General features: G+C 55.3%; 4 protein-coding genes across 4 annotated transcripts; 1 reads left to right on the top strand and 3 right to left on the bottom strand.

The window, feature by feature from the left end:
- Positions 1-2,955: 2,955 nt before the first annotated feature.
- ColSpa_09537 (uncharacterized protein) lies at positions 2,956-4,386 on the bottom strand (the record flags this gene model as incomplete). Its single annotated transcript, XM_049275749.1, has 1 exon — positions 2,956-4,386. One exon carries the CDS (start codon positions 4,384-4,386, stop codon positions 2,956-2,958), a length of 1,431 nt encoding a protein of 476 aa, XP_049131706.1.
- Positions 4,387-6,204: 1,818 nt separating this feature from the next.
- Positions 6,205-7,914, bottom strand: ColSpa_09536 (developmental and secondary metabolism regulator veA; the record flags this gene model as incomplete). The annotated part of the gene is made up of 2 exons (XM_049275748.1): positions 6,205-7,697; positions 7,758-7,914. 2 exons carry the CDS (start codon positions 7,912-7,914, stop codon positions 6,205-6,207), a joined length of 1,650 nt encoding a protein of 549 aa, XP_049131705.1.
- Positions 7,915-19,539: 11,625 nt separating this feature from the next.
- ColSpa_09535 (putative ankyrin repeat protein RF_0381) lies at positions 19,540-20,103 on the top strand (the record flags this gene model as incomplete). Its single annotated transcript, XM_049275747.1, has 1 exon — positions 19,540-20,103. The coding sequence occupies one exon, from the start codon at positions 19,540-19,542 to the stop codon at positions 20,101-20,103; it is 564 nt and encodes a 187-aa protein (XP_049131704.1).
- A 3,156-nt stretch (positions 20,104-23,259) lies between these two features.
- On the bottom strand, positions 23,260-24,247 carry ColSpa_09534 (protein FDD123; the record flags this gene model as incomplete). The annotated part of the gene is made up of 2 exons (XM_049275746.1): positions 23,260-24,060; positions 24,119-24,247. The coding sequence occupies 2 exons, from the start codon at positions 24,245-24,247 to the stop codon at positions 23,260-23,262; spliced, it is 930 nt and encodes a 309-aa protein (XP_049131703.1).
- Between the last annotated feature and the right edge of the window lie 2,270 nt (positions 24,248-26,517).

Below are 26,517 nucleotides of genomic sequence, written 5' to 3'. Positions count from 1 at the left end.
ATGCAACTATCAGATAACTTGAGCGATTCGGCTAGACCCAGAACAATTCCAACTTCAAGGGCAGCCCCGGAGTCAAACAAACATTCTATATTGATTATAGTGCTGAGACGTCCTTAAGATGCAGGTCCTCTATGTAGGTGCATTTGCCAATGAACATATACACACCCGTGGAACAAGCGAGAAAGGATGAGACAAGAGGGGAGAGCCCAATGTCTGAAACGGCACTGGAGGTGCACCCCAGTGATTATGAAGGGCATAAGTATCTATCTCAGTGGCGCCCGACCTCGGAAGACATCACAATGTTGCACTCTCTTATACCGTCAGTCTTTTCCAGGAGGGCTCATCCAGGTCAAGGTGCCTGGGCCCAAAGACCTCGGAGTCAGATCTCTATCTGGTCGTGGACGCTAACAATCTCTTCCGAGATGGCATGGAAGCCCCATTCTGTTCGTGATAATAGCACATTGCATTACGGCAATATTGCTGATTACTTGCGTCGCATAGGATACGGCCACCCAACTGTTCGAATGCCAGTGAGCTTTGAAGACGAGACTCGAGTCCGCTAATACTTTCTGGTCTTCAGATATACGCGCGAACAATCTGGCGCATTGCCTTTGGAGACCACTCTGCCAGCCATTATATTCGTACACAACCACTAGGCCATGGACGCCCAATGACCATACACGACGAAAACCATGCTCGCCCAATGGATGTCACATCGATCCTTGGAAGGCTTACTCTAAACATTGGGAGTTCATCTGGAGGAGACGGATTGCAACGTACAGCTCGCAGTTGGCCTGGCTCCGATGCTGGCGCGACCTTTCTTCACGCAGCGCCAGGGGCTTATAAGGGTCTCGAGAGAAACACGGCGCGTGGTCTTCATTAAGCAAGCTACAGAGATCCCTTCCGTGATGCCTCGCAAGGTAGCTTGGTTCTCCCATCTGCCAAAGTACAGCGTCAGAAGACTCACTGGAGGAGAGCCATGCAGCAAGCCCTTTTCATGGTATCTAAATCCATGCGAGCAGAAACCAAGAACACAGCGAGCGTACCGGCCCAGAGATGGTACCGACCTGGTAAGGGCCTTCCAAAGCGTCTGCAGTCACCCTGACGTGGGCGAAGGAGAGGCCGAGCGAGCCGGCGAAGTCGATCAAGAAACTGAAGGTTTCTTTAATGCGCTCACATGTCATCGCTGCCGCAGTAACATTCAGCCAAACCTCCCACCCGAAGGGATGTGGGAGGGATTAGACTACCAGGGAAACAGGGCCATGGGCTCACGCGACTGTTCGTCACTGCGACCCGAGTCTCCTTGAGAAGTCGCCAATGGGCAGACCGCCATCCTGTAGCAGGCCAGCCATCGAGGAATCCCACAACAACAACAACAGTTGAGAGCACGGCGTCAGGCGCTGCCCCAAAGTAACACGAGCTGCAAGGTGATTCCCTTTTTGCCGTCTTATCCCTCACCAAAGGGGGAGGAACACCCGGTTCTGAAATTGGGTACAAAGTTGCTAAAAGGCTTTGGAGGAAGATCTCTCGCACACCGGCCTGCTACGTTTCTCCCAGACCTGCTTGCTAGACGACTTAGGTTGAGCGCAGGGAGTAGGTATCCATACTGCGAGAGGGAAGCAGGGCACACCCAGGATCCTCCTCCCACCTCCGTCGCCGTCCCGCAACGAAACACAGATGCATACCCACAAAAGAGACGACGAAAAACACGGGGGGACGTGGAGGCGAGAAAGGGGGGTTCTTACAACTCCAATGACCGCGAACCCAGTCCTACGAGCGCGGCCACGTCGCCCACGGGGACCAACGCCCCGAAGCCCACCCCGAGAGACGCAGAGGCAGACGCTCCCCGTCCATCCAGGTCAGCGGCCGCAACGACGCAGATGCCCCCCGGGAACACGAGAGGTCGAAACCTTGCCTTGAGCGCCCATACACATCCCCAGCAAACACATCACACGGATCCAGTCACGCACAGAAACGGGGCAAAGCGGGCACCAGCGGGCCAGAGTCTTGGATTATTCGCGGTGCGTCGGCGTCGGGAGGGAGGACACCACCCTGCTGGGCCTCCCTCTCCCTCCCGGGCTCGCACCTCGCTAACCACGCACCTATCTTGGGGTTCCCCGTCGTTCCGTCTGTCGACCCGCCCTCTTTCTTCCCAGAGACGGCAATCCCATGAGCCCCCCCTTTCCAAGCAGAACAACTCCAACAAGCGGATACGGCGGCTCGGCGCCGGCCATCCCATATCGACACATCCGGGTCCGATACGCTGCGCGGGTCGCGCAACCTCTCCTCGAGAGCAGCGGCGACAACAAGCAGCGCAAACGGCACAAAGGGGCCACCCGTGTGCTTCCTCCCTCCACCCGTGTCTCGGTGCCAGAGACGCCGCGAGCGAGGAAGACAACAGAAAAAGTGTCCACTACATACATGAAAAAAGGAGGAAAAAGAATAAGCTTCCTCTACAAGAAGACGCAAAAACACCAGGGGAAGCAATGATCCAGTCGAGCAGGACCCTCGCCGATCCCCCAAACCACCTCCCGTTTTTCTTTTTTCTGTTTCCACACCGTTGATCGTCTTTTCCGAGTCCATCGTCCCCTCGCTCGCGTCCTCTTCTGTGGAGTACTCAACATTGATGGGTGTCCCGCGTCCCGTCGCCGCGAGAGCGGCGTCGTTGCCGGGGCAACCAGATTATGTTTCTTCCATGCGTCGGGCTCGTTGTGAGGAAATAAAACAAAGTCGTACTGCGCGGTCGATGCTGATTTTATAGAAGAAAAAGAAGGTCGTTTCAAGTCGTCAAAAGTCGTGAGCTCATCCAGGAAGTCGGTGTGCTGTGGTCGGCACCCATCCTCCCTCTGTAACCTACCAAGCCTGGCAGACCATGGAAAATGTAATGACAACAACCACTCGCTGTCGGCCTGCCAGAGCAACGTCCACCAAGAGCGGCAAACGCTCTGCTCACCCTTATGTGAAGCGCATGCCCCTCCACCGACTGGGCAACTCGCGCTCTTGCACGGCGATGTGGTTCTCTCCCTCGCAACCGAAACCGCGGCTCTTAAACTGCTCGGCTCCGCACTGCATGGCCGCACCGTGGTTGGAGTTGGGCCTCAGCCCCAGGGGCTCGGCCGCCTTGCGAGCGGCGCGCGAGGTCCACGCGCGAGCGGCCTCCGCAAATGACCGCCGGGAGTCGCTGGAGTCGATGCTACTGCGGGTACTAGCCGCGTAATTCGGGTTCGGGGGTGGGAGGTCGGTGTCCATGGGCATGGGGCCCAGGGAGGACGAGGGCGCGTGCTTGACCAGCTTGTTGCTTGCTCGTGTCGAGTTACTAAACGACCGGCGGATGAAGACGGTGCCGCCGCCGACAGCGCGAGGGGGTGGGGGAGGAGGCATGTAGTTGGGCGGCGGCGGCGGAGGCATGGACTCCGACGCGGATTGCACGTGGGACCGCTGCTTCCGCAGGCCGGGAGCGGAGAGGTCCACAGACATGTGTGAGGTGGATTTGCGCAACTTCTTGACGGCAGACAAGCCCTCCTCTTGGTGGAAACCACGCTTCCTGTTTCCGTCGCGGGAGTCTGGCAGCGGCTGGACCTCTTCCGTTGGCGGCAGAGGCCATTGGCCCGAGACGCGCTCTGCAAAGGACTTCTTATCCGCGGGAGGCTTGGTCGAATACACGGTGGTGGACGGGTTGAACGACGGTGGCGGCGGCTGGCGGGTGGAACGGATGGCATGCGCGTCGAAGAAGCCGTCCTTCATCAGCTGCTGGTAGCTGGCCATGATCTCCTCTCTGCTGGGCATGCCCGCGACCCTGGGCGCCGGAGTCGTGGCCGGCGGCGCGCCGGCACCGGCGTTGCTGCCGCTGTCGAACCCTCCAGCCCCGCCTCCTTGAGCAAACAGCCTGCCGTCCAGGCTAAGAGGACGCTTAGCCCCCTTGTCCCTGACGAAGCTCAGCTTCTCGCGCAGGCCGCCCCAGAAGCCCTTCTTGCCGACGTGGCTGCTAGCCGAGCTGGCGGGTCTCTGAACTTCGGCGTAGGTGACTGTTGGCTGGTGCAGGAGCGGCTGGGATTGCTGGTGCAGCGGCTGGTGGTACTGCTGTTGCTGAGGCTTCTGCGGCGAGAAGACCCCGGCGTCGGGCGCATCGACGTAGAAGTCCATGTGGAAGCGGCGCGCAATCTCGGACGAGTCCTCTGGGCCGAGGAAGTCGATGGGCGGCGCGGCCGAGGTGCGGTCGTTCATGGACCCCTCGACGAAGCGAGAGTTGGCGCGCTGTGTCGAGTTTGCGCGTTTCGCCGTAGGCCGCTGGCCATTGGAAGTCGACGACGAGGTGTTTGATGGCGGACCCATGACCGGATGGGAGGTCAGCGGACCCGGCGCCGATGTGCCTTCCTCCATAAGCATTGTTGGTGGCTCCGCGATGGTCTGCGCCGATGTCTTGGAAATTTTGTTTGTGGAATGATGGCGATGACGATGTTGGCGGTTGGTCAACTCAAGGGGTTCAACGTCTCTCGTTTCCCCTCGGATGTTATCAAAAGGGAGGCGCAAAGTGTCGTCCGACCCTGATGAGTGTGAGAGAGAGAGAGAGAGAGAGAAGGCGAGAGGAAGGTTGCGACGCCGACGTGATGCTGCTGCAGCAGCCGAAAGGGTTTTGTTTACTTTCCGCCGTCACATCTGCCGCACGCTCCGCAACCCGCGCACGTACAGCAACCTCTTTGGCGTCGCGGGCTTCTTCCCTGCACGGCTGCGGATGGGAAAAGCGATGTCTGGGGAAACAGGGCGACGAGGGAAGAATAAAAGACTGTAGAGTGGGGTGAGAGGGAATAAGAGGAGGGTTATAATGAGAGAACAGCTGCACGGAAAGTGTAATGCGGTGGTGGTAAACGTCGCCCTTGGCCGTGATAAGCTTGGATGCGTGTTGATCTTGTAGGACTAGAGGGATTGGAAGGGCAACGATGGAAACGGGGGGGGGGGGAGGCTACAGAGCGTTGAGGGGGGTTTGGTTGCTGACCCGCTGGTGGTGGATGTTGCTGCTGTCGCTACCGCCCGTTGCTGTTGCTGTTGCTGTTGCTGCCACTGTCGCTCGCCCTGGCGGCCCCGGGCAAAGGGACGAACTGGGGAAGTTGCCCTTTGTTGCCCGTTGCTCGGGCAAACAAAACACGCCCACATTCGTCCCCTGGACGCGACCCTCCCACGCTCCACTTGGCGTGTTGCCCTTCGCTGGGCATCCCTCACCTTAAAAACTGGCACGAGCTTTGGCCATGTGACGCTTGGACCTTTTGCTCTTCACCTTACCTCACCTCACTTCACTCTCGCTGTCAACGCTCTCACTCATCCTCATTCTGGCCCCCCCCCCCCCCCCAGTCCTCCTGTTGGTCCATGAACTCCATCCGTTTACACATCGTTCTCGCCAGTCTAGCGTTTCCGTGCCGCGCTACACGATTCACGCCTGTACCGGTATTCTCCTCGTCCAGGTAAATTACAAATCGCGTCCGTTTGACACTAGCCAGGATTCGGATCGGCAAACCTGAGGGGTTCCCAGCTTGGACATGATCACCATCAACCAACACTCACTCCTCACGGTGCTATCCGCGCAAACTTCTCACACTCACTTTCATCGACAAGCCAAGCCTTCAGCGTTGAAACCTTTCCATTTTCTTCATACACAAAATAAGTATCCAAGTGTCCCTCTGCCCTCAGGGCCCATGGGCAAATCACTGCCATTTGTCAAAATACCTATACCCAAACACACACACACACACACACACACACACACACACACACACACACACACACACACACACAGCAAAAGGCAGGCGAGAGCAAGCCTATGACACATTACAGCTAAATCGAATGTGACCATGTCTTCATGAGCCCGACAATCAATTCCTTTTCAGTGCCAATTCGCATCATGCAAGGGGACCCGTCACCCGAGGCCTCGCTGCTGAAATAAAACATGGTAGGAAAGAAGTGTGATCGTTCGCGGCTAAACAAACTGCCGTCATGATCATAGAGAGTGTTGAGATGTTGTGGGTAGAAAAACATAGGAAAGGCGGGCAAAGTATGCCGCTAATGGTCTTCCAAATGGTTTATACACTTCGATAACTTGTTGCCCCCATCCATCCAAATACCTGGATGCCCAAGAACGCCTGTGCCGGATATACCCATTCCCAGAAAAAAAGCTGCCGAAAACGCCATTAAGCAAAATGCATCGTATCCAGCTCAGGGCAAATACGAGTTGTTTTGCCGAAGCTTGCAAGAGCCGTCAGCACGCTTGTACTCCATGGAGTCAGCTGTCGAGTAGCGGGTGGTGTAGAGGGCGCCGTGGTGAGCATCTTGTTGGCGTTGTCTGTCGAACAGAGGACGAGTGTCTTCAGCGAACGTCTCCCCGTAGACGCGCTTGGCGCCTGCACGAGCGGTCTCGGGAGGCTGGTTGTACACCGAAGGGGGGGCCGCTTCAATGTAGTCGGTGCGGGAGGTCAAGTGAGAAGGAACTGCAGTGAGCCTCTCGATAGAGGGAAGCATGGGCGGCAGCTTGGTGCCCATTTGCGGAGGAGCATCCGACACGGGAGCCAACTGCCTTGGGGGCAAAGAGTCTCTCCTATAATCGGACTCACGTCGGGCCATGTCAATGTCCTTGGGGGCGGGAGCAGAGCCGTAGATGGAGGGAGAGGGCGGCACCGCCATGGCAGAAGGGCGTCTGTCGTACACATCGCGGGGCGTCGGCGGCGGGTTGCTCGCGGCATATTGAGAGCTCGGCCGGCTAGCGTAGCTATAGGTGGAGGTTGGGTGGTACGGTGACGGCTGGCTCGACTGGTAGGAAGCCGTCGTGGGCGAAATGGGAGGCGGCTGCGCTGAAGGCTGCGCGTACTGGTGGGGAGGGTAGGGCGCGCTGGAAGCATCGGATCCAAATCGCAGATGAACGTTGGTGGACGGTGCCGGACCGTACGCCATGGGCGGCGGCGGCGGCGGCGGTGGCGCCTGGAACGACTCTACTGCGGAAGGCCTCCGCTCGGGGGCAGGCGGGTACGCAGCGCGGTGTTCGCTGCTGTTGCTGGACGATCGGGCTCGGAACTGATCGGCGTTGCTGCGGATCTCGGGCGTCTGTGTCCTCCTGCTGTTCCTGTACTCATTTTCGGGGTTGCTCTCGAACTCGTTTCCAGCCGGCTTGCCGTCCCGTCTCCTCATGCGAACGTCGCGGCGGATTCTCACACGGCAACCCTGCTCAGAGATGGTCTTGCTGAGGTTTGTGCTCTCCGTGAGACCCGGGAACTTCTTGGCGCTGAAGACGTTGAAAGGAACCGACTTGACGGCCAACCTGTACATAAAAGCGGGGTTGAGAGCCTCATCGGCCGCATCGCCATCAGGGTCGCGGTCCTCCTCCTGCTTAATGTCCTCGTAGAGATGGAAGGCCAGAACGTAACGTCCCTCATGGCGAACCGACAGGTCGGGGAACAAGAAATAGCCAGCCTCGGTAGGTCGGTCGAGGTAGGCCATTCCAGAGACGGGCATGCCTGTCAAAACGGGAGCCGAGGTGGCGGCGGGAGTGTTGACGCGTCCATGAGCCATGGGACGAGCAGGACAGAGCTCGGCGTACAGGAAGAAGTTGGCCCTGTAGTTGAAGGTGACATCTCGGGCTTCCTCTCTGGTAGGGCCCTCGTAAACGTGCAGCTGCACGACGGGAGGGGGGTCGACAGGGCGACGGTCAGCGGCAGCTGGACATCAAGGTCAGAAGGCGGTTCGAATAGTACGACGGGCACGTCAAGGTGTCTTACACTTTTGGCCAGAACCACAAGCACGCGCACGCTCAGGTTGCTGCAGAACCTTGAGCTCATAGAACATTCTCGAGCCGTTTCTCGTCGGCCTGTCAGTGAAGGTCTCCGACTCTCCAATCGTGTCCACCGGGGGACGGTGTTCGACTATGGGCGTCATTGTGAGCGGCGGTGGTAATAGTCGTCGGGTGGTCGTAGTGGATTGACGATGAAATTGGCCTTGCGTAGATCGGACTGAATTCGATTGACAGCCGTGCACCAGTCTGGTCGAGCGTTAGAAACCGAGTGGCCGGCCCAGTGGCTCATGCGTGATGTAGGCCTCTACGACGCCTGCACTGTTCTTGTATCAGGGAGAATCCAAAAAAGCTGGACGCTGCCCCGACGGAACGGAACGCAGGGCGTGAGGCCGTTTCCACCAGCGGTGACCTACTTACCAAGCACGCAGAAGCACGGTACGGTGACGTCCCTAGCAATAGCAAGTCCTTCACTTCCTACGGGGTCGGGTATCGAGGCTGTAGAGAATCGGGGCGGCGATGTCGACAATGACGACTGCGACGGTGAGGCTGTCGAATATCGCAGGCGGCTTGGTGCGGTTGGTGAACAGGAGGAAGGGGGAAGAGAGCGACGGGTGGGAATGGGGGTTTGATGAAGGAGAGCGATGGGAGAGTGGGACGGGGTGGGTAGAAAAGAGTGGGAAGCGAAGGGACGCAATTGGCTTTGGAGGGGTGTCAGAGTGTCTGATGGCTGGGAACTTGGCTGGACCGGGGAGTTTGGATTGGCACGACTGGGACCAAACCCAAGGGGGGGAAGAAGATGAGGAAGGGGTGACAGACACTGAGGGACGGCGGACAGTGTGCAAAACGGAAATACGGAGGAGCCTGTGGGAGGAAGGGGCCACCACGAACAAGGGACTGAACTGGGGGGAGCTAGGACTGGGACTGGGAGAGTTGGCGCAGCTAAGGGCGGACGACAGTGGAGAGAGAAGGAGAGAGAGCAAAGAACTGGAAGAGAAGAGACACACACCGGGGGTGTGCACCTCCCACCGTGAGCTGGCACTGGGTGTGGGCGAGAGAGGGACCCAACGCCTCGGACTGGGGCCCCAGCTGACTCGGCGGTAATTGGTAGGGACCAGATGAAAATCATGGCCGCTCCAAGACCAAACTCAGAACAGCCCGGAGTATACGTACCACGTACAGCCATCCCCGGTCCTTCCAGTCCTCCTTCAGTGAACCCACCGGGAAACCAACTGAGCCCCTCCCCTCGTTCTGTCTGATTCACAAGACCTTGCTTTATTCTGTACAGCCCTCCAGCTCAACTTTTATGCGAATGGTGTACCGCTTAGGAAACCTTCGTCGGTCTTTGGGGCGCTGACGGCGTTGTTGCAAAGCTAGACCCGAGCTGACTCGACAGAGGCAAATGGTTCCCTCCTACATCATACCAGCCCACCATCGTCAGCTCACAGCTGACGGTGAGGTAGGCGGTATGACGAAGGACATGTCGGGACGCATCAAGGAACCACTCGTTCCACCTTCTGCTGGAGGAGAGCAGGCCAGACGGCAAGGTGCAAAATGCGCTACGTCGTGACCATCGACCAGCATGACTGCTTTGAGCGCTCTCCCCGCTCAACTCTGCCACCAGCACGAAACTCCAAAGCAAGACAGCGCGCAGTTCAGACGGGGGGAAGGAAGGGAAGAAACAGACTATCCGTACCGAGTCCAGGACCGGCCATACTACGGGATTGTCATAGAGTAAAGAGAGAGAGAGAGAAGCGACCCATCCGGACGCCTGCAACAGGCGCCTATTCATGGGCTGTCCGGCTAGTACCCAGTGCGCGAGCGAGGAGAGAACCAAGACATCATCTCAGTCGGTACGAGGCGCCTGAGGGGCGTGTGTGTGCTCGACTGAGGAAAAAAAGGCAGCGGACGCTAGATTCAGATCTAGTCCCTATCCGTTGAGCACTTCGTCGCCCGCACATGGGGCGAAGATACTAAGATGCTAGCGAAGCGCTGGCTTGGGTTCTTTTGCTGGCGTCTGATTGCAGGCCGCATCGAACCCGAGATCTGGCTTGTGGGTCCGGCTAGTCAGCATTCGCATTTGTAAAGAGAGGGACGATGCCCGTCTGTTCTTTGAGTAATCTTCTCTTGGTTTGCCTTCACCAGTACCGCAGCAACATCAGCGCCGAACCTAGATCAAACCCAAGGAAAGGGATACATGGAAAGGTTATTGCGCCCTTCTCGTGTCCGTACCGCTGATGCTTCGTGTAATGGGTGGGATGATTTAACCGGCTCCCAGAACGCTTTGGGCAATCATCAGCGATCACCACTGATCATTTTTCCCAGTGTCGTGGTTCAGAGGTAGCGAGCGCATGTACGTATCAGTCATTGGGCAGGCAGAGACTTTTGCTTTTTGGCCTTTTTATTTTTATTTTTTTACCCCCCCCCCCCCCCCCCCCTTTCCGTCGTGCTCAAAAAAAGGGAAGAAGGAAGAAAAAAAAGGACAGTGCGGTACGAACCCAAGAATGCACAAAGAGCCGGAGTCTCGGGTTCGATCTCGAGGGCTGATCTGCCCAAGAAGCTGTCGTTGACACTGTGAGTCTGTGAGCCTACGTCTGTGAGTCTGCGAGTGTGTCTCGTGGTCGTAGGTATTCTTAGCTCGAGCGACGTCCGGGCGAGTCCTGCGAATGCAGCGAGTCTTGTGCACAAAAAAAATTACGTCTGAGCCTTCAATCAGCCATCGCCAATCTTTCCGGATATTTCGACGAGACTTAGTCTTGGTCGGCTTGCTTGTTAACCAAGCAAGCCAGGGCAGGAACATGCGCACTTCGTAGACGAGGAATATGAAAAATAGGAGGGGAGCTCTCCTCTTTCCTTTCCCAGTTACCCGAGCCCGGCCCTTACCCGCCAAACCCGCCCACCCAATTCAGGGATCTCTTGTCCACCCTACACACATACCCTGCTGCATCTGCAGCTACTGTAAGGCGCTGGTTTGCTGCGGCTTGCAGTCGTTACCCCCTCCCCTCGCAGGACGCGGCCTCGATGCAGCCACGCAGCCTTCTTGGCCCATTGTGCCGCTCTTGACACTCGCGCAATGTGCCTCGAGCAATGACTTCAGGCCTGCCATTTGTTGTTCTCATCCACAGATGTATCCACTTGAGGCGGAACAGGCCAATCCCGTACCGTGGTCCGTCCCAGACCTTGCCCGTCACCCATGCTTGCCCCCAGCCCAGGCTATGTCTGGTTCGTGCCCAGATGCTAACCAAGCCGGAGATGCTGGGATATCTGACACGGTGCCAATGGGAGATGTTTGTTTGCTCGGGGGGGGGGCCTGTCATTGGGGTTGCAACTACAGTGCGAGAGAGGTGGGGCGACTCTCACGGGCCCGATATGCTTGCTTGCTCGCCTCTCTGGCGCAATCAAGTTCGTGGTGGTAGTATTGGTGGAGGGCTTTCAGGTTGCGCAGGCCATTGTGCACCGCGCGACTGGTGCTGCCCAAAAACAAACAAAATACGCCCGTCATGGTGAGACATTCTGCGTACGCTGCGATGCATCGCTTCCACTGAGCAGGCAGGCCGACTTCTCGAAACAGCCCGCTCATGCTTCTGGTGTACCAAGGGAAAAGGAACGCGAGCGTTTTGCCGCATCTGCCCACGCAGACCGTAGCGAATGAGATTTACCCCAGACTTGCCATTCTTCTCTGTAACCGCACCATACCGTCCGGTCTGTCAGTCGTTGCCCGAGCTCAAGCTCTCACCAAAGAGGGGTGTGTCGTGCTGTAGTGTCACGCGCTCGGCCGGCACATCGAGAGGCTCAAATATGCGTCGCAATCCAGATCCCACCGCACGTATCCGTATATACCGCGCATGAGGCGCTCTAGCTTCATGTCAAGACGTCTCGAGGCCTTGTTGCCGTTTGTCCACACATGGCAGAGCCGGCTTGCTTATATGAATCTTGATCAGAGGGTGGTCTCTGGCATGCCTGGCGGCCCACCATCGGAGCGCGTAACTGCGGCCCTGGCTGAAGCGGGCGCTGTAGAGTGCTGGCCCCCTCAAGCATCCATCGGTCGTTATTGCTCCATTCCCAGCTATGTAGCATGGGTAGGTAGTTCTGGATTCGGACAATCGCTCTTGGCTGTCTTCGTCCCATTGACACCCCCAGCACCGGACGTCATGTCTTGTTGCGTGCCTCAGATTGAGCTTGGGTCGGCCAAAGTGTGGAAACACTCTTTGTCGGTCCCAGAACTGCGCCGTAGCACCCGAACAACCGTTCCCTGTCTTCGCGCATCTCATGAATTTTCTCTCAGCCTATAACGACCCAGCGTAACGGTTGTAGATGGGCTGCGATGGCCGTCAGAGGCAGGGGATGGAATTCGTGGCGACGACAGTACTCGCGGCCCCCATGGGTGAACGTGACCAAGAACACGCCGTTCGCCGCTCGCGTTATTGCCGACAACGTGTCTTGTAGTCTAGCTACCTGGAACGTCTGGACGTCGAACTCGTGGAAGAACGAGAAATAAGCATAGAAGGGAGCCATCGGCATCCAAGGTGGACTGAATCAGTCGAAGCGCTAGCCAAGGGCTCTTCTGAGTGATCAGCATCTACCGAGTCCCCTAGGCCCCGCCGAGGAGATTTATTTATATTGGTATTGGCGGAAGAGAGGTCAAATTGAGAATGGTCAGGGTCGCGGCACACGGGGGACTATGGGGGATGAACAAATTTGGCAGAGAGGGACAGATGTGTACGTACTCTACACTACAGAGCACACGGCGCCATATAGGTACGCCGGACTGCTGCGTGCGCATCTCTACCGGCCCTCGAGTCTTGGGGGCAGACGACGAAAAAAGCATGGGGTGGAGCTGATCATTCCCATGTTCGGGGCCCCGAATGTAATGGAGCCAAGGCGCGAGCATTGTACGGCGTCATTGAATGCGGCGCAGGTATCCGTACAGCAGAGGTGGGTGTTGCCCTGCACTTTTGGCTGGGCTGTAGGTAGTGTAGGATGTACAGCTGTACAAACGGTGCCAAAACCTGAACTTGCATCCCTAAAGCCGACCGGCCGAGGAGGCCGACTAGTCGCCAGCGTCCGTGTTTGGAATCTGGCTGAAAAAAGGCCATGGTATCCTGAATCAGTAGCAGATGATTACCGACGAAAAACGACGGTCAACAACGCAAACCGGCATTGTTTGGTGGGCGGGGACGAAGTGGATTTGTCGGGACCGAACGTGTTCACAGTTTTGAGTTGCCAAGCCAAAATGACGGATTCGTCCCGTCTTTGTCGGGCTTCGACCGGGCGGCGCTTTGAAGAGCGAGGGCTGGAATGGGGGAATGGTAATGCATTGGGGTGCAACCGCCAATCCTGTAGTCAGCATTCCCGACATCCATAATTTCGGGTGTTTGGTGTTTGAAGTGGACATGAAGTTACCGCAGTTTCGGTATGTAGGAAGTTATTGGATTACGTACGACGCACAAACAGACGACTCTCGGACCGAAAAACGAAGCATTCCTTCGTGTTTAAACGAAGAGACACGCACAAGCATACATACCCAGGTGGAGGCAGAGGCAGAGAGAGGGAGGAGTTCCATGGTCGGGGAGAATGGGGAAAGGGAAGGGAAAGAAGAAAAAAAAAAGGTCAGAGAGGGGCTAGACCGCGTTGGGGAGAAGGGTGACAAGAGGCTAAATTGCTTCGCCACTTCCAGTGCCATAGACATGGATTTTGGCGAGAGGGAAGAGGTATGGAGGTGGAAGGGGACCGCTTTGTCCATCCACCGTGTCCAGGACCGTAGCTTCGGGAGCCGATTAAGATGAGGTGAGTGGTCAAAGAGAGAAAAAAAAACTGGTGTGCTGGGTGTGTTGGGTTGCTTGGGCCTGGTCATGCAATCCATGACATCGGGTAACTGCCATCCCAAGGCGTCGTCTCCCATTGGTGAGGCGGATGCGCGACACGATGCGTGCTGCTGATGTTTGAGCCACTGCGCGAGTCTGAGAAGTGGGCGGAAGGAGCAGAGCCCTGCGCCGTCCACCGGTAGGCGATATGATGGTGGTAGGTAGTGGTGATGGCCCTTAGTCCAGGAGGGAGAAGGACCAGGTAAACGACCAGGGAAATGGGGCATTTGGGCAGCACCCATCTGTTCCTGCGAGCGAAGGTATCCGCGAGGTTTGCTGGCCATGGACTTGGGAGCTCTGCGTTGGCCCGAGCCTGCAAACCTCCTGGGCCCATTGTTCTCCTCTTCTTCATTTGCCTGCTCGATTCTCGTCCGCCTGTGGCTCTCTCACAGAGTGGATATCCAGACATGAATAAGGAGACGGCACGGATACGCTACGGGAAACGTCGCTCACCCGGCGGCCTGAGCGTCCTCGTCCTCGTCCTCCAGGTGTTAGCCGACCGCGGACGAGGGCGAGTCCACCGCGAGCACGACCTCCCGTCTTAAAGCCCACCCTGAGAGAGAGAGCCACTGCACCGATTGCAGCGATTGCAACGATTGCACACCACGGGAACCCACCCATCGTCTCGCCCAGCGCCAGACTCAAACAGTGACGAACATGACGGATTAACCGCAACCTCCCTGGCTGGCTCATTCATCTCACTTGAAGCGCCCTGTACCTTGACCCTGACCCTGACCTTGGCCTTGTCGTGACCCATGATACTTACCTCACTAGGTATGTAGTGTACTGTGTCCGATGTTGCGCCTCCACAACTGGGTCCACCTGTCACTGCCTCCCTGATCCTCGTCAGCCCCTCTCCGCCTGCCAATTAGGAATGCACTCTCCGTCGCCCATTCCTCCTTCTCTTTCCTTGATGGGATTTGCCGGCGTCCAGCCGCGAGAACAGTGCCGGCACTGTACCTGCGTCCCTTCCCTTGCACCCCTCCCTCTTTCCCTCTTTCCTATTCATCCACTCGAGATGCGACTTCCCCCTCAAGCGAGGACAATCTGGACCCACTCCATGATCCGATTCGCAATCCCACGCTGTAATACACCCGCGGGATTTGTACAAAGTCTTCCCGGGCCATATCCGGCGGCCGCCGCCCAATTGTGCCGTACCGTCGCTTTGCCTTAGATGCGACTTGCTCATTTGACACGTGCACCACGGTCGACACCTGCCATCGATCCTCGCGATGGTAGTCTTTCGAATCAACAGTCGTGCGGACGACCACACATACATACATACACGCATACATACATACATACATACCACCACGACAGACACTATGGACATGCTGAGTCTGGCTTGCCCCAAGTGCCTTCCTTTCCCAAGACCGCCCCTAAACCACTTACACCCGGGTCTTCGTACATCGATCAGCTGCCACCTGGTCATACAAGACGACCCAACACCTTGATACCTACGGTCCGATGGTTCTGCCCATCCCCGACAGATATGTCAAAGCATGAACCAGGGCGCCAAGCCAAGTCCGAGGCAAATGTTCGACGCCCCAGAAGCCGCAGTAATTACCAACGGCATTGGGGGAGATAAACGACATTCGTTGCATGGCAAACATGCTAGGTTTTCCTAGAATGCATATGCCATCCTGGCAAGCCGAGCAAAGCAAACATGACATATCCGCGAGGCTTGGGGGTCTAGATAGGTAGGCACCAAGAGGCACAGTCGACGCCCGCTATTGCCCCCTACATGCGCCCCCCGGATGACTACTGATTGATTACGGTTCCAATTTCGCCATGACGACGCAAGGCTGGGCTTATATTGTGCCCGAGCCACGAAGCGCACCTGGTAGACTGCCCTTCCGGCCGGGGTTTGGCTCAACGACACTGCAACGTGTGGTCACTGAGTAGCAGTCAACCACCCGCGTCTCCAAGTGTGAGACACGGCACGCAAGGGAAAATCGACCGCTCAGTTGCAAGCGAACATCAACCACTCCTTCTGACCAGCGCCTCCTCACTTGACCCAGGCACCAGAAAGACATCAGCAGGCCACACCATCAGTCCAGACCATAATCTTGATTGCTTTTGTCGTCTCTCTTGCCGCTATACGGTTTTGCGCTCTCAAGTGAGATGGCCATGCCGTGTAACAGGATGCAGAGCACACAGAAGTTGCTGCCGATTTTTGCACGAGGAGCTGTTGGGTTGGCCCATATCTAGCCTGCTGTCTACTGTCCGACGGCATGCTCCAGATTACCATCCGCCGGCTCTCCTGCTCCGACTGTCTTGCGAGCTTGTGTTCTCCAAGCATGTTGGAGGCTTGACTGCCCTACCTCATCGCAGCCTCAGATTGTCTTGTCACGGTGGCACAGCATGTTGCAGAATTATTAACACACCCCCGGTCGAGTCGTACGCGAAGCAAGCAAACAATAGCACCAGCCGTCCATGTATGTACGCAATAACGTCGCTTCAAGGAGGCCGTAACTACACCGCACATGTCTCTACTATGACATGCGCCATGCGTGTCGACTAGTGTGCAGACCTGCTTCGTCTGCGGTGCAAAGAGGGGATAGCCATGCCTGGCGGGTCAGAAAAGGTGAATGACGCTGCACTTACAACCCTTCGCCGTCGCTCTCATGGCTGTGGCTGAAGCAGCCTCTCTCTATATCGCTCTATCGACATTCAAGGAATACTTGGCGACATTCCAACCAACGTCTCGCCAGTGGTATGCAACCACCGCGTCAAGGTAGCCGCTGTGCGAACCCGTCTCCAAGCAAGGATTCTCCCTGACGCGGTCGAACTGGCATCACGCCGTTCCTGAGCGTCGTTTCCACAACACTCATCTGAAACTGGTCAAATTCAACCTTGGCTTCCAGCCTTTTGTAGTCAAGTTAGAAACATGTTCAAGATATGAAGCTGCAGGGGGCCAAAAAAAAAACCCCCCATTCTCCCGCACAGTCTTCGACGGAACATGACACCGGAACCAACTCGGCGCGTGGCTCACATTTTCACTTTTCCTGCGCCGAACTATCCCTCCAGTGTATTTTTTAACCGTTGGAAGCTTAATGTTTTAGCATCGGCTGGTTTCTGCCGGGTAGTAGCATCGTGGACCAAGGCGCCGTGTTCCGCAAAGAAAGGGGGGGAGGGAAAGAGGCCAGCGGGCGACGTTACCTCTTCTTCAAGAGGACCCGGTGTAAGGTCGTGATACCAAGAGGCTACCTGGGGCATTACCTCGTCCCGTACATTCCAACGTTGGTGAGATCCCGTGGCTGCGGCTGCTGCTCTTGCCCCGTGCGGACTTGGACCGTTGAAACAAGAGAATCTTGACCAGAACGAGGTCCTCGCCTGCGAGGCCAAGTTACAAACGTTCGGTCGAACCTCTAGGGCGCGAAAAGGCGAGCAAGCGAGGCAGGCTTTGACCTTGTTCTAGTGTGTGTATGATGTGTCTGAACTTGTCCATTTTGTCTCAAAACAAAGAGTTCTGGTAGGAGAAGGTTGCCTCACGGAACAAAGAATGGCTCAAACTCTCTTGAACTACTGGTGGCTCGCTTACCAATGATTCGACAACCCTTCTCGCTTTGGTCCCTTTCCCCCTCCCACAACTTTCCACTTAGTGGCACTGACTTTGACGGCGAAAAAGTACTCGCGAAGTGCGGCGCGGTCGGTCGTACCATGGAGACTACGTTGCCGAGAATGGCGAGGCGAGAAAGAGAGGCACGCTACATGCTCGTACCGCGCTGTGTGCGCCGCTAACGCATGAGACGTTTGGGGTCTCTCCCGCCGACGTGCTCGCCAGCGCTTGCCTGGCTGCCCTGCTTGTTCGGGTTTCTGCCCTTCGACTAAAGTTGCCCGTCAAAGAGGGATGGGAAGAAGGAAGGAAGACATGGGCAGGCCAGCAGATTTTGAGGCTGTACGCTGAATGCCGGGGGCAAAAGTATGGGTGTCTAGCCAGTCAGAAGAGTCGCATGTTGATGACATGTCTACTGCCGTCCCCCATGCAACGGGTCGGTGGGACATGCAAGTCAGACGGCCGATGGGTTGTGGAACCCGGTGCCTGCCGGTTTCGGACCCAAGGCGACGTTATATGACGGCCCAGGAGTGCTCGTCTTACACCAAAGAGCTGCTTGTGATGTGCGTTGACTCGAGAGCCACATGGTTCCGGGCTCGAAAAGCAGACCAGAACAAAAGGTGTGGAAACGACGTGACGTATCTTTTGTAGAACAGGACGTGCAACACCAGGTGTTCGCTGGTCGTCGACACCAAGCCAATGACAAATCGGGCACCCCACTGGCTAGCCGGCCTCTTCTGGACGACCCGGTGATATATCTTTTCTCGCAACGGGCTTTTTTCCCCAGCCAACCTAAAGTCGTGCGGTTTCCTTCTTGGTCAGGACGGAGTGAAACATGGATGAGTCGAGACTACATCGCCCTGCATCGCCATTTCCAGCCGTTGTCTGCAGATGGCCGTTTGAATTTTCCCAACCATAACCGGGCCGTTGCTTCGACGAAAGCCCCTTTGCCTGTACTAGCGAAAAGTGAGTGTTGTTGCAGCCCATTCGGTCTGGCAGCCATGCTTGAGTCCCCGCCCACCTACCATCGGCCCCCGGCGGTTGCCTTCGCATGTTCGTCTGTCGATTCGCTTGTTCATCTGTCGATCCCGGATTGCCCACGATCTGCGTTCGTCCAAGATTGCCTGGGTATCTGTCCGGCCTGGGTAGGTTGGCTAATGGGTTCCTCTTCGTCGGATGTCGTTGAATCCCCGGTATCAGAGGACGACACGCCTCACGGTCTGTCGGCCCGCTCCGTGAGAACATCTGTCGTCCGTCAATTCCGATATCTCTGGCTGAGGAATCCCCGGTGGAATAGTAGTAAACAGCCTCTGGGTCTGATCTTCTCTGGTTCGTTCTTCTGCTAGCTCGGGTTCTCATGTCCCGAAGCTTCCTTTGCGGCTCGGTCTGCGGTTTTGTTCTACGAGACGCCTATAAAGGTCAAGCCAACTCAGCCCAAAGTCGGAGTTGTGCGGACCTTTGGGTGACCTTGATCATCGGTTTTTCTTGGCCAAGATGTGGACTAGGAGATTTTGTTCGTGGTTTGGCGACTGTGCGAATGCCTCGCAAAGCAGATGACTCACTCCACTAGAGTCAGTCTTTGACGGAAACCGCGATGCCTGTCACTTCTGCCTTGAGTCTAATTCAACTCATGTTGATACATGCCATTCTCGGACTAGCATCCAGCTCGTTCAGCTTGTCCAGGTTCGCTGATGCCTCCACTTGGAGATCTCAAAACGTCTTACAAGTAGGGGTTCCTTCGCGTTGAAATGGGTTTCTTTGAATGACGATTATTTGATCTCTACGTCTGGTGTTCATGAAGAGTCTACTCCGTTTAGGCTGCCTCCATGCAGCTTTCTTGCACTGTTTCGGAAATCTTTACCCTCACTTATCAACACAACTTTTGCCAGAGCTGGCTAGCATGTCCAACTTACCCCGCTGGATCTCTGCATGAAGCAGTGATCCACGGTGACCACGAGCGCGTGGAGGAACTCATCCGCAACAGAGCCGGTAGCTCGGTTACAGCAACCGCTCGTTCGTTCACCGCACTTCACTTCGCCGTCCAATCCCAATGCGAAAAAGCCACGAGGCTCCTCGTGGACGCCGGGGCCGATGTGTCTGTAGCCAGCAGTGATGGTGTAACTCCTCTACACAACACGGCTTCTACAGGTGATACGACGTTGACTAGATAGCTCCTTGAGGCTGGAGCCAACGTCCATGCTCGCAACATTGACCACGAGACGCCGTTGCATCCAGCGGCCCTCTTTGGAATTGTCAGGCAGCTCATTGCCGCTGGAGCAGACGTTTCGGCAAGAGACTGCTATGGACGGTCAGCGCTGCACTTGGCTGCTGCTCACGGGTTCCTGGACATGGTCCAGGTGCTTGTCGATGCCGGCGCCAACGTGAATGCCATCAACAATAATGGAGACCCCGTCCTACACCACGCAATTCCAGATGCGCCGCCGACCTCAGCGATCAAATTCCTGCTCGACAGAGGCGCTGACAGCTCAGCCAGAGGCCAAGGCGGGGATACCCTCCAGCACCGCGCGGTTTTCGGCTCCGACGATACGATACCACTTCTTCACAGGGCCGGCGCTGCTATCGAGGCGGTTGATGACGAGGGAGCGACTCCGTTGCACCATGCAGCTGCGCATGGGCGTAGAGGAAAGGTCCGGCTCGTCCTGGCTGCCGGTGCCAATGTCCACGCAACGACCAACGACGGCGAGACGGCGCTGCACCTGACAGCGGGGATCCCGTCTGCCCCTTACTTGAGCATGGGGCCAGACTCTGACGAAAAGGCAAGGCTGCCTATTGACGCCGGGATAGATGTGAATGCGAGGACAACATCAGGGCAAACGGCCCTGTGTCGGGCGAGAGAGAGTAGACGCAGTGCGGTTGCACAGGTACTTCAAGAAAAAGGGGCAGAAGAATAAGAGAACACGAAGTTAGAAGCCTGTAAACACAACAGAGTGTACCAGATTAGCGTCAATCATAGATAGGTATGCCTAGAGCACAAGTCATCACTCTATCTTCGCGAGTTACACAGGAGAGTAAATGACACAGAAGGGAACGCGTGTCTAGCATCTAGTCCATCCATTGATAGTGTCATCCACGATCCATTGGAACCTGGACCGCCGACCTTACTTTGGGTGTGTGCGCTCTGTAACCGGCACCGCACCCGTGAAGTAGAGCACATACAGAGTGGTGTAGCGTTCGTAGCACACAGTGAAGGCAACTCAAAGGGGACTAGAACATCATGTTTCAAGGGAAGTACAGCTTGTCAAGAGCAGGGACGCCACGTGAGGCGGCTGAACAGAGGTTGCGTAGCAAGTCTCAGAACACTCTGAGGTCGAATTAGAAGTCATTTCCATAAGGGGGAGTCATGCGGATCGGTGATGACGAAGTCGTCTCGGCCGGTTCCGACTCCCCTCTTCAGGCCATAAGGTTTCTTGCTTTTCTCTATCTTTTTTTTTTCTTTTTTAGAAAGGAAGATGTCTTGCCTGTTGTTCTAGATTGAGAGTCAATGTGAGGGGACAGGCCAATGGTTCACGTATGTCTTGCTTGGGAACGCGGTTGGCCGGACACGAGAAAGGAGTGTTTTCAGTGAATACGACAAGCCTAGTGGCGAGGTATGTATGCATTTTGCGGACGTGTGCTTTGTTTTGACGGTGATGCGGTTGGCTTTGACTATTGATTGAGGGTGAGATGGTATCAGCCATCTCTCATGTCAGTCAGGCTTGGAGAAATGTGGCATTGCCCCATGTCCTTCGAGGCAGTTGATTCCCGCATTGCATAAAAATGGTCCGACTTGAGTCTTCCATGTTGCTTTCCTCAGCTGAGATATCCTCCGACGCTGGTTTGAGTATCCGACTGCCTTCAAGATCAATTTGTCATCGTGGGTGATATTTTCACCAAACGGAAATTACTAGGCTAGATACAACCCGACCCCAAGCAGCCGATATCCTGCTGTTGTCTAGGATCAAAATTGGTCTGGGTAGGCACTAGAAGGTGTGGCTTAAAGAATCGTTCGATTGTCTGCGGCGTGTGTAAGAATTCGATCAAATCTTACACGTGCATTTCAGTGGGCGAACTGAAAAGATTTGCAACAATTTACTCCATAATCAAGCGGGTAAAAGGATTCACCACACAGCGGCTCTTTAGTCAGGTCTGTATAAATCGTGTTATTAGCACATAATTCTTTCTGAGTTTATTAGATACGTGACCTAGCTCGAATCATGAGGATTCTATATGCAATCTCAGCAGAGGCAAGCTAGTTGGGTTGATGCCGGGCCAGAGATGAGGCTCTTTGGCCGATGAAGGATTACGGTGTGAGCGTCTTGATACTTTTTGCTTGCTCTACAATCCTCTGGAGCCTCTGTGTATTCAAAAATATGTATCTCAATGAGAATTAGGAGCGACTGGCACTGGCGGGTGATTTCAATCTTCACGGCATCCATTTGCAGCCTTGCGCGGTTTCACTAACCTCACCACGTTCACCATAGATCTGCGCCTGTAGCAAGCGCAATATCATTCTCACATTGAATAAATAACAGTTCAGATTTCATCCTTTGGTTCTGGGCTCGGCTCTATTCGCATTTTGATACATGTTCCTTTATATCTAGGCGCAGATGCTTCCGAGGGGCAATTTACTGTGGCGACCACGCCCAAACAACCGGGAATACAGCTACAAAATAAGTATGGCTGTCGTAAGAGCATCCTTCACTTGTAGAGGTTGCTAGCTGGTCAAACTGCCAGATCTAAAGAACGCAACCTCTGCACGCTCTGCTTGTCTATGGGGGAGATTGACTTTAATAGGTTTGGCCCAAAGCTATCATAACCGTTCGTTTCGTTCATGGGACAGAAACCAGATGCATGGTGTCTGTCCACGAAGGGTGGCCTATGAGATGGCGAGTATACTTCTGGTCGGGAAAGAAGGGGAGGAGACACTCATTTTTGGAGCGTCCAATACTTCTTACAAAAACGATTTTGCCAAACCCTCAACGATGACTGAAAAATGACAGCCAGGGGTGCTGTCAGTCTATCTCCCGTGGGATATATGATGCTTGCTTTGAGTCTATATATCATTGAGCTCTTCAATATGCTCATCCCTCATTGCACTTCACTGTCTTCGTAACATGTACCTCATACTGTTTGTATTAGATTTCGTTTTGGTAATGGAGATTCAACAAGTGGGAGGAGAGCCCTCGAGCGCGTTGAGGGTACATACGAGCCTAGATCGTTCCCTTGTCAAGCTCCTATAATTACCAACCCTACTGTATACTACAACATAAGATTCATACCTTCTCATCAGGTAGGTGTCATTTGCCCCCATCCACACTGAGGGGACAGATAGTTATTCTATCAGTTGCTTGGACATATTTGCATGGCCCCAAACTCCGTACCACCAATATCTACGATCTGGGACTCTCTATAGCTCACTAAGGTTCAAATTCTTACTTTTCTGTTGACCTTCAAGTTGCTGTTACCTCCGTAGTTACGGCATACACCACTTGTGAACCTAATTGTGGTGGTTTTGGTTAGGCGTCGTTGGAATCACGACCATCTGTTGTTGGCCGATGGCCTAGAGATGAGACGCGGTCAAGTCGTCCGAGTAATGCCTGTACTGAGGCTGCATGTCTTCCTTAATTCGTTTGGATTTTCAGCATCCTGCCGCTATAGCCACAGTATTTCTTGGTAGGACCGTAGCATAATCTAGAGGCTAGGCCACAACAAGAACTGTCGTGAATGGCGGGTTTGCCTCTCGGGACATCCGTGAAACCCTCTTTTGAAGTATTGCCACGTGTACAGCATCAGTTCTCATACACATGTCTCTATTAAAACTAAGCCATGGGCCACTGTCAAGAAACATACTCGATTACACATTATCGGGCTCCCATTGCCCATTACTCAACTTTGGCTCTCCAAAAGCAAAAAGTGAAGGGAATCTTGAGTGAAACAAACGAGTGAGGGTATCTTCAGTCCATACTCCAACCGGTCCATGGCGACCGTTCCTCTCCAACGCCCATTTTGGAACGAGTGTGATTCTTTTCGTACGTGATGGTTTCGGTATAGTAGAAGCTTTGTACCGTCTACTTCAAAGGGTTGCTAGCTGTCCTGGAATAGCGCGGTGATCCAAGGCCGAGATGCTTCTTAAACTTGCTCGGTTCCGGCGGGAGTCGCCGTCGGGGCAGGGATACGAGCCGCCGACTTCTCAGGGAAGTGTCCCCCTGGGGAACACGGCCGTACTGGGTAAAGTAGAGGTTCAGAGCGTTGTAGTCCCACTTTCTGGAGAGCAGCAGGAAGATGACTGCGCCGAAGGGAATCATCAGAACGTCCAGAACGCCGAAGAAGATGAAGTGGGGGGTGACGCCAATGGTGTTGCCGCCCTCGGAAACACCGAATGCGATGGGGTAGAGAAGCCACAAGAGATTGAAGTAGCCGGCGAGCACCCAGTAGTCTCTCTGGGTACCAACGCGCTTGGCTCCGATCATTCCCTCGCCAAAGGTGGAGGCGGCCATGACCAAGTAGGCGACGGTACCGAAGGTGAAGAATCCCCACTTGTAGACGGAAGGGGTGTAGGCGGACACCAAATAGCTGATGATCCAGACCCAAGAGAGGAAGATATGCCAGACGATAGTAGCCCACGAGGAGTTGGCGACGAGACCGAGGAGGATGTTGACAATGGGGAAGGCAACGACCCAGTTGATGTACTTGTTGAAGAAGATCTGTCGTGGAGCACCACTTGAGTCGGCCTGGGCCACGATAGACCAACCGAGATTGGAAGCATTGGCAAAATAGGTGATGGCACCGACGAGAAGAGCGATGTTCAGGAGGTAGTGGAAGATCTTCTCATTGCCTCTGGGTCTGTATGACATGGCGAAGACACCGAGCTGGTAGGTGTTAGCAGGGTCGGGAGGAAGTCAGGGAATGCAAGGGGAAAAGACATACAAAGAAGAACGAGTAGATTGCCATGCAAGCCCAGAGCCAATTGGAGCCATTGACGCTGAGTTCCTCCTCAATACGTGGGAGAGGGTTAATGTTGAGCGCCTCGTTGTCTCGCTTGAAAATCAAACCCATGGCGACGACTATCAGAATCGAGTGTTGGTTAGACTATGTATCTTCTATTCGTCTGGCAAGTAGATAGAGGGTTGCTTTGAAACTGGTAAAGCTGCGGAAGCCTGTTGGTAGATGCAATGGGTTGGAATGCTTACGATTGTGACGAATACAAGATCTGTTTAAGAGGGAAGAGTGGGAGGGTCTTATACTTTGAACGAGGCAAGTGCCCTCTATCCAACGCATGGCAGGATGGCATCATTAGCTCCAGAACGTGATAGCACAGCTTCATTGCTGCAAGTTCGATGCCACCTCCAATCCCGAGCCCGCCGATGACTGACCCTACCTAGTACAGGAGCTTGCTAGTCTGTGATGAGAAGGACCCTGGTTCCCCTCTGGCGAGACGCACAGTCATGGACAAGGGCGGATGAGACGGACAGGAATGCAGGATGAATCACAGAAGGTTCTGTCCATATCGAAAATCAAAGGAACATCTCGCTGTCAAGTTCTTCAAGTCAGGAGACCTTGTTTGAAGTCAGCCAAGCCAAGGCAAGGTTGGTCTGGATGTAACTGTGGGCACCAGTGACCGCCGTAGGTCCGATTCCAGGGCTGCCGGGGAGCACCCTGGGTTGAGATCACACTTTGTTTGTGGCCCCTTCCAATCCAATGACCTAGACGGAGGCGCGACATGACTAGAGTGCTGTGGGGGAGGGATGGATCGAGGATGAGGCCAGAAATGGTTTCCTGCAGTTGAGGTTATGTGAGCGCCAGAGCCGCTGACACCGGAAGCTATCCCGGTACATATTCACGGCTGTACCTGAGAAGGCACCAAAGAGGGTGTGGGTATCTCGTCTAGCAAAGGTAGAGTATCACGCCATGCCGTCCTTTCCCTCAAACAAACAACTCCCCATCATCTTCCAATAAGCTCAATGTGCAGAAGACAAGCCGCCCAGCGTTTGGCCCTAGCCACGTACATCATCTCCACGCAAACATGACCGACTTGTCACAGAATCAATGCGGCCGGGTACTGATCTCTGCTGACCGCATGTCGCGTACATACGCCCAAATGCCACCCAGACTTCCGGGCGATCAAACGAAGCCTGCTCACTTAGCAGCCAATGCCGGCAGCCGAACAACGACGCAGAAGCAAATGCCGGCCAGGAAAACAAGCACAGACGCACCGTTCGCCCATTCTCCACTCGCGGCTCAACAAGGTCTTCCTTGTCGATATCAAAATTTGACTTGGCGGGCGACGAGGACCAGATTGGGGGGGGGGGGGGTAAGGCGGGCCATCCTTGCTCTGCAAAGCTGCAGAAGGCCTCAGCACACTAAAGCCCAAGGCCGAAATCACAGGTTGGTAACTGCTTCTTCCGCTGCTAATGACTGGGGAAAAAACAAGAACATTGACGTAATGTCTGCTGAGACCCTTGGCGGAATCGACACCACGTGTACCGATAGCGCCTTTGAGCCCTTCAGGACCCGCCCCGGGCTCCCCGGCCGGGGCCAGCCCGTGGATGTTCGGGAGCATCGGAATTCCACAACCTCACCCGTCCGATGACTAAAGAAGGTCTCATCCAAGCGGAAGCCATCACATCAGCAGCGACTAGCGACGTGCTGGTTCTCGAACAACCCAAGTCCAGCGAGATCAACACCCCAAGTAGCATAGGATCGTCGAGATGGAGGGTTGACGTTCCCTTGGACTCACGAAACTCGTCCCAGTTACACTGCCTACCGTACGACCAACCACCGTCTCGTGTGCCCGTACCCATCTATGCTTTCTTCTCTCAGAGGCCGTGAGCTGACGCACAAGCTTGCGGAGGAAGATTTCACTGGTGAGGGGACACTAGACCGTCTAGTCCGAGAAAGAAAGTATACCATCGCGCCCCGTCTCGAACATTGCAACTTCGCGCTCTAATTCGTTCGCAATCGGGAAGCCGGTGATGAATTGCCTGTCCCCATCACTCAACCGGTAGTTGTAGCCCACCGGGATCCATCATGCTGCGTTCGCGATGCCGTCGGTTACGGGCACCCTTACGACAGAGTGGTCCCTCCCCAGGGCGTCATGCCACCAAAACATACCAAAACCCTGTGCCGAGCGATCCTGGTCGTCGATCGTGGCCCGGTTCGGATCCCTGTCCGCCCGCCGTAGCGCCAAACACACACTGAACCTCTCTCTAGTGGGCCTCCACCGGCCGCCCTACAAGAACTCAACTTTGTTTTTTTACCTTGTCTATTCCAGAGTTTTCTCTCCCTCTCATGATCATCGGATCACATGAAGGACGAACCCATCCGTT

This window comes from Colletotrichum spaethianum, assembly GCF_022836535.1.
Source record: "Colletotrichum spaethianum MAFF 239500 DNA, contig29, whole genome shotgun sequence".
Taxonomy (NCBI): domain Eukaryota; kingdom Fungi; phylum Ascomycota; class Sordariomycetes; order Glomerellales; family Glomerellaceae; genus Colletotrichum; species Colletotrichum spaethianum.
Note: the sequence above shows the minus strand (reverse complement) of the source record. Positions and strands in the feature narration are given on the sequence as shown.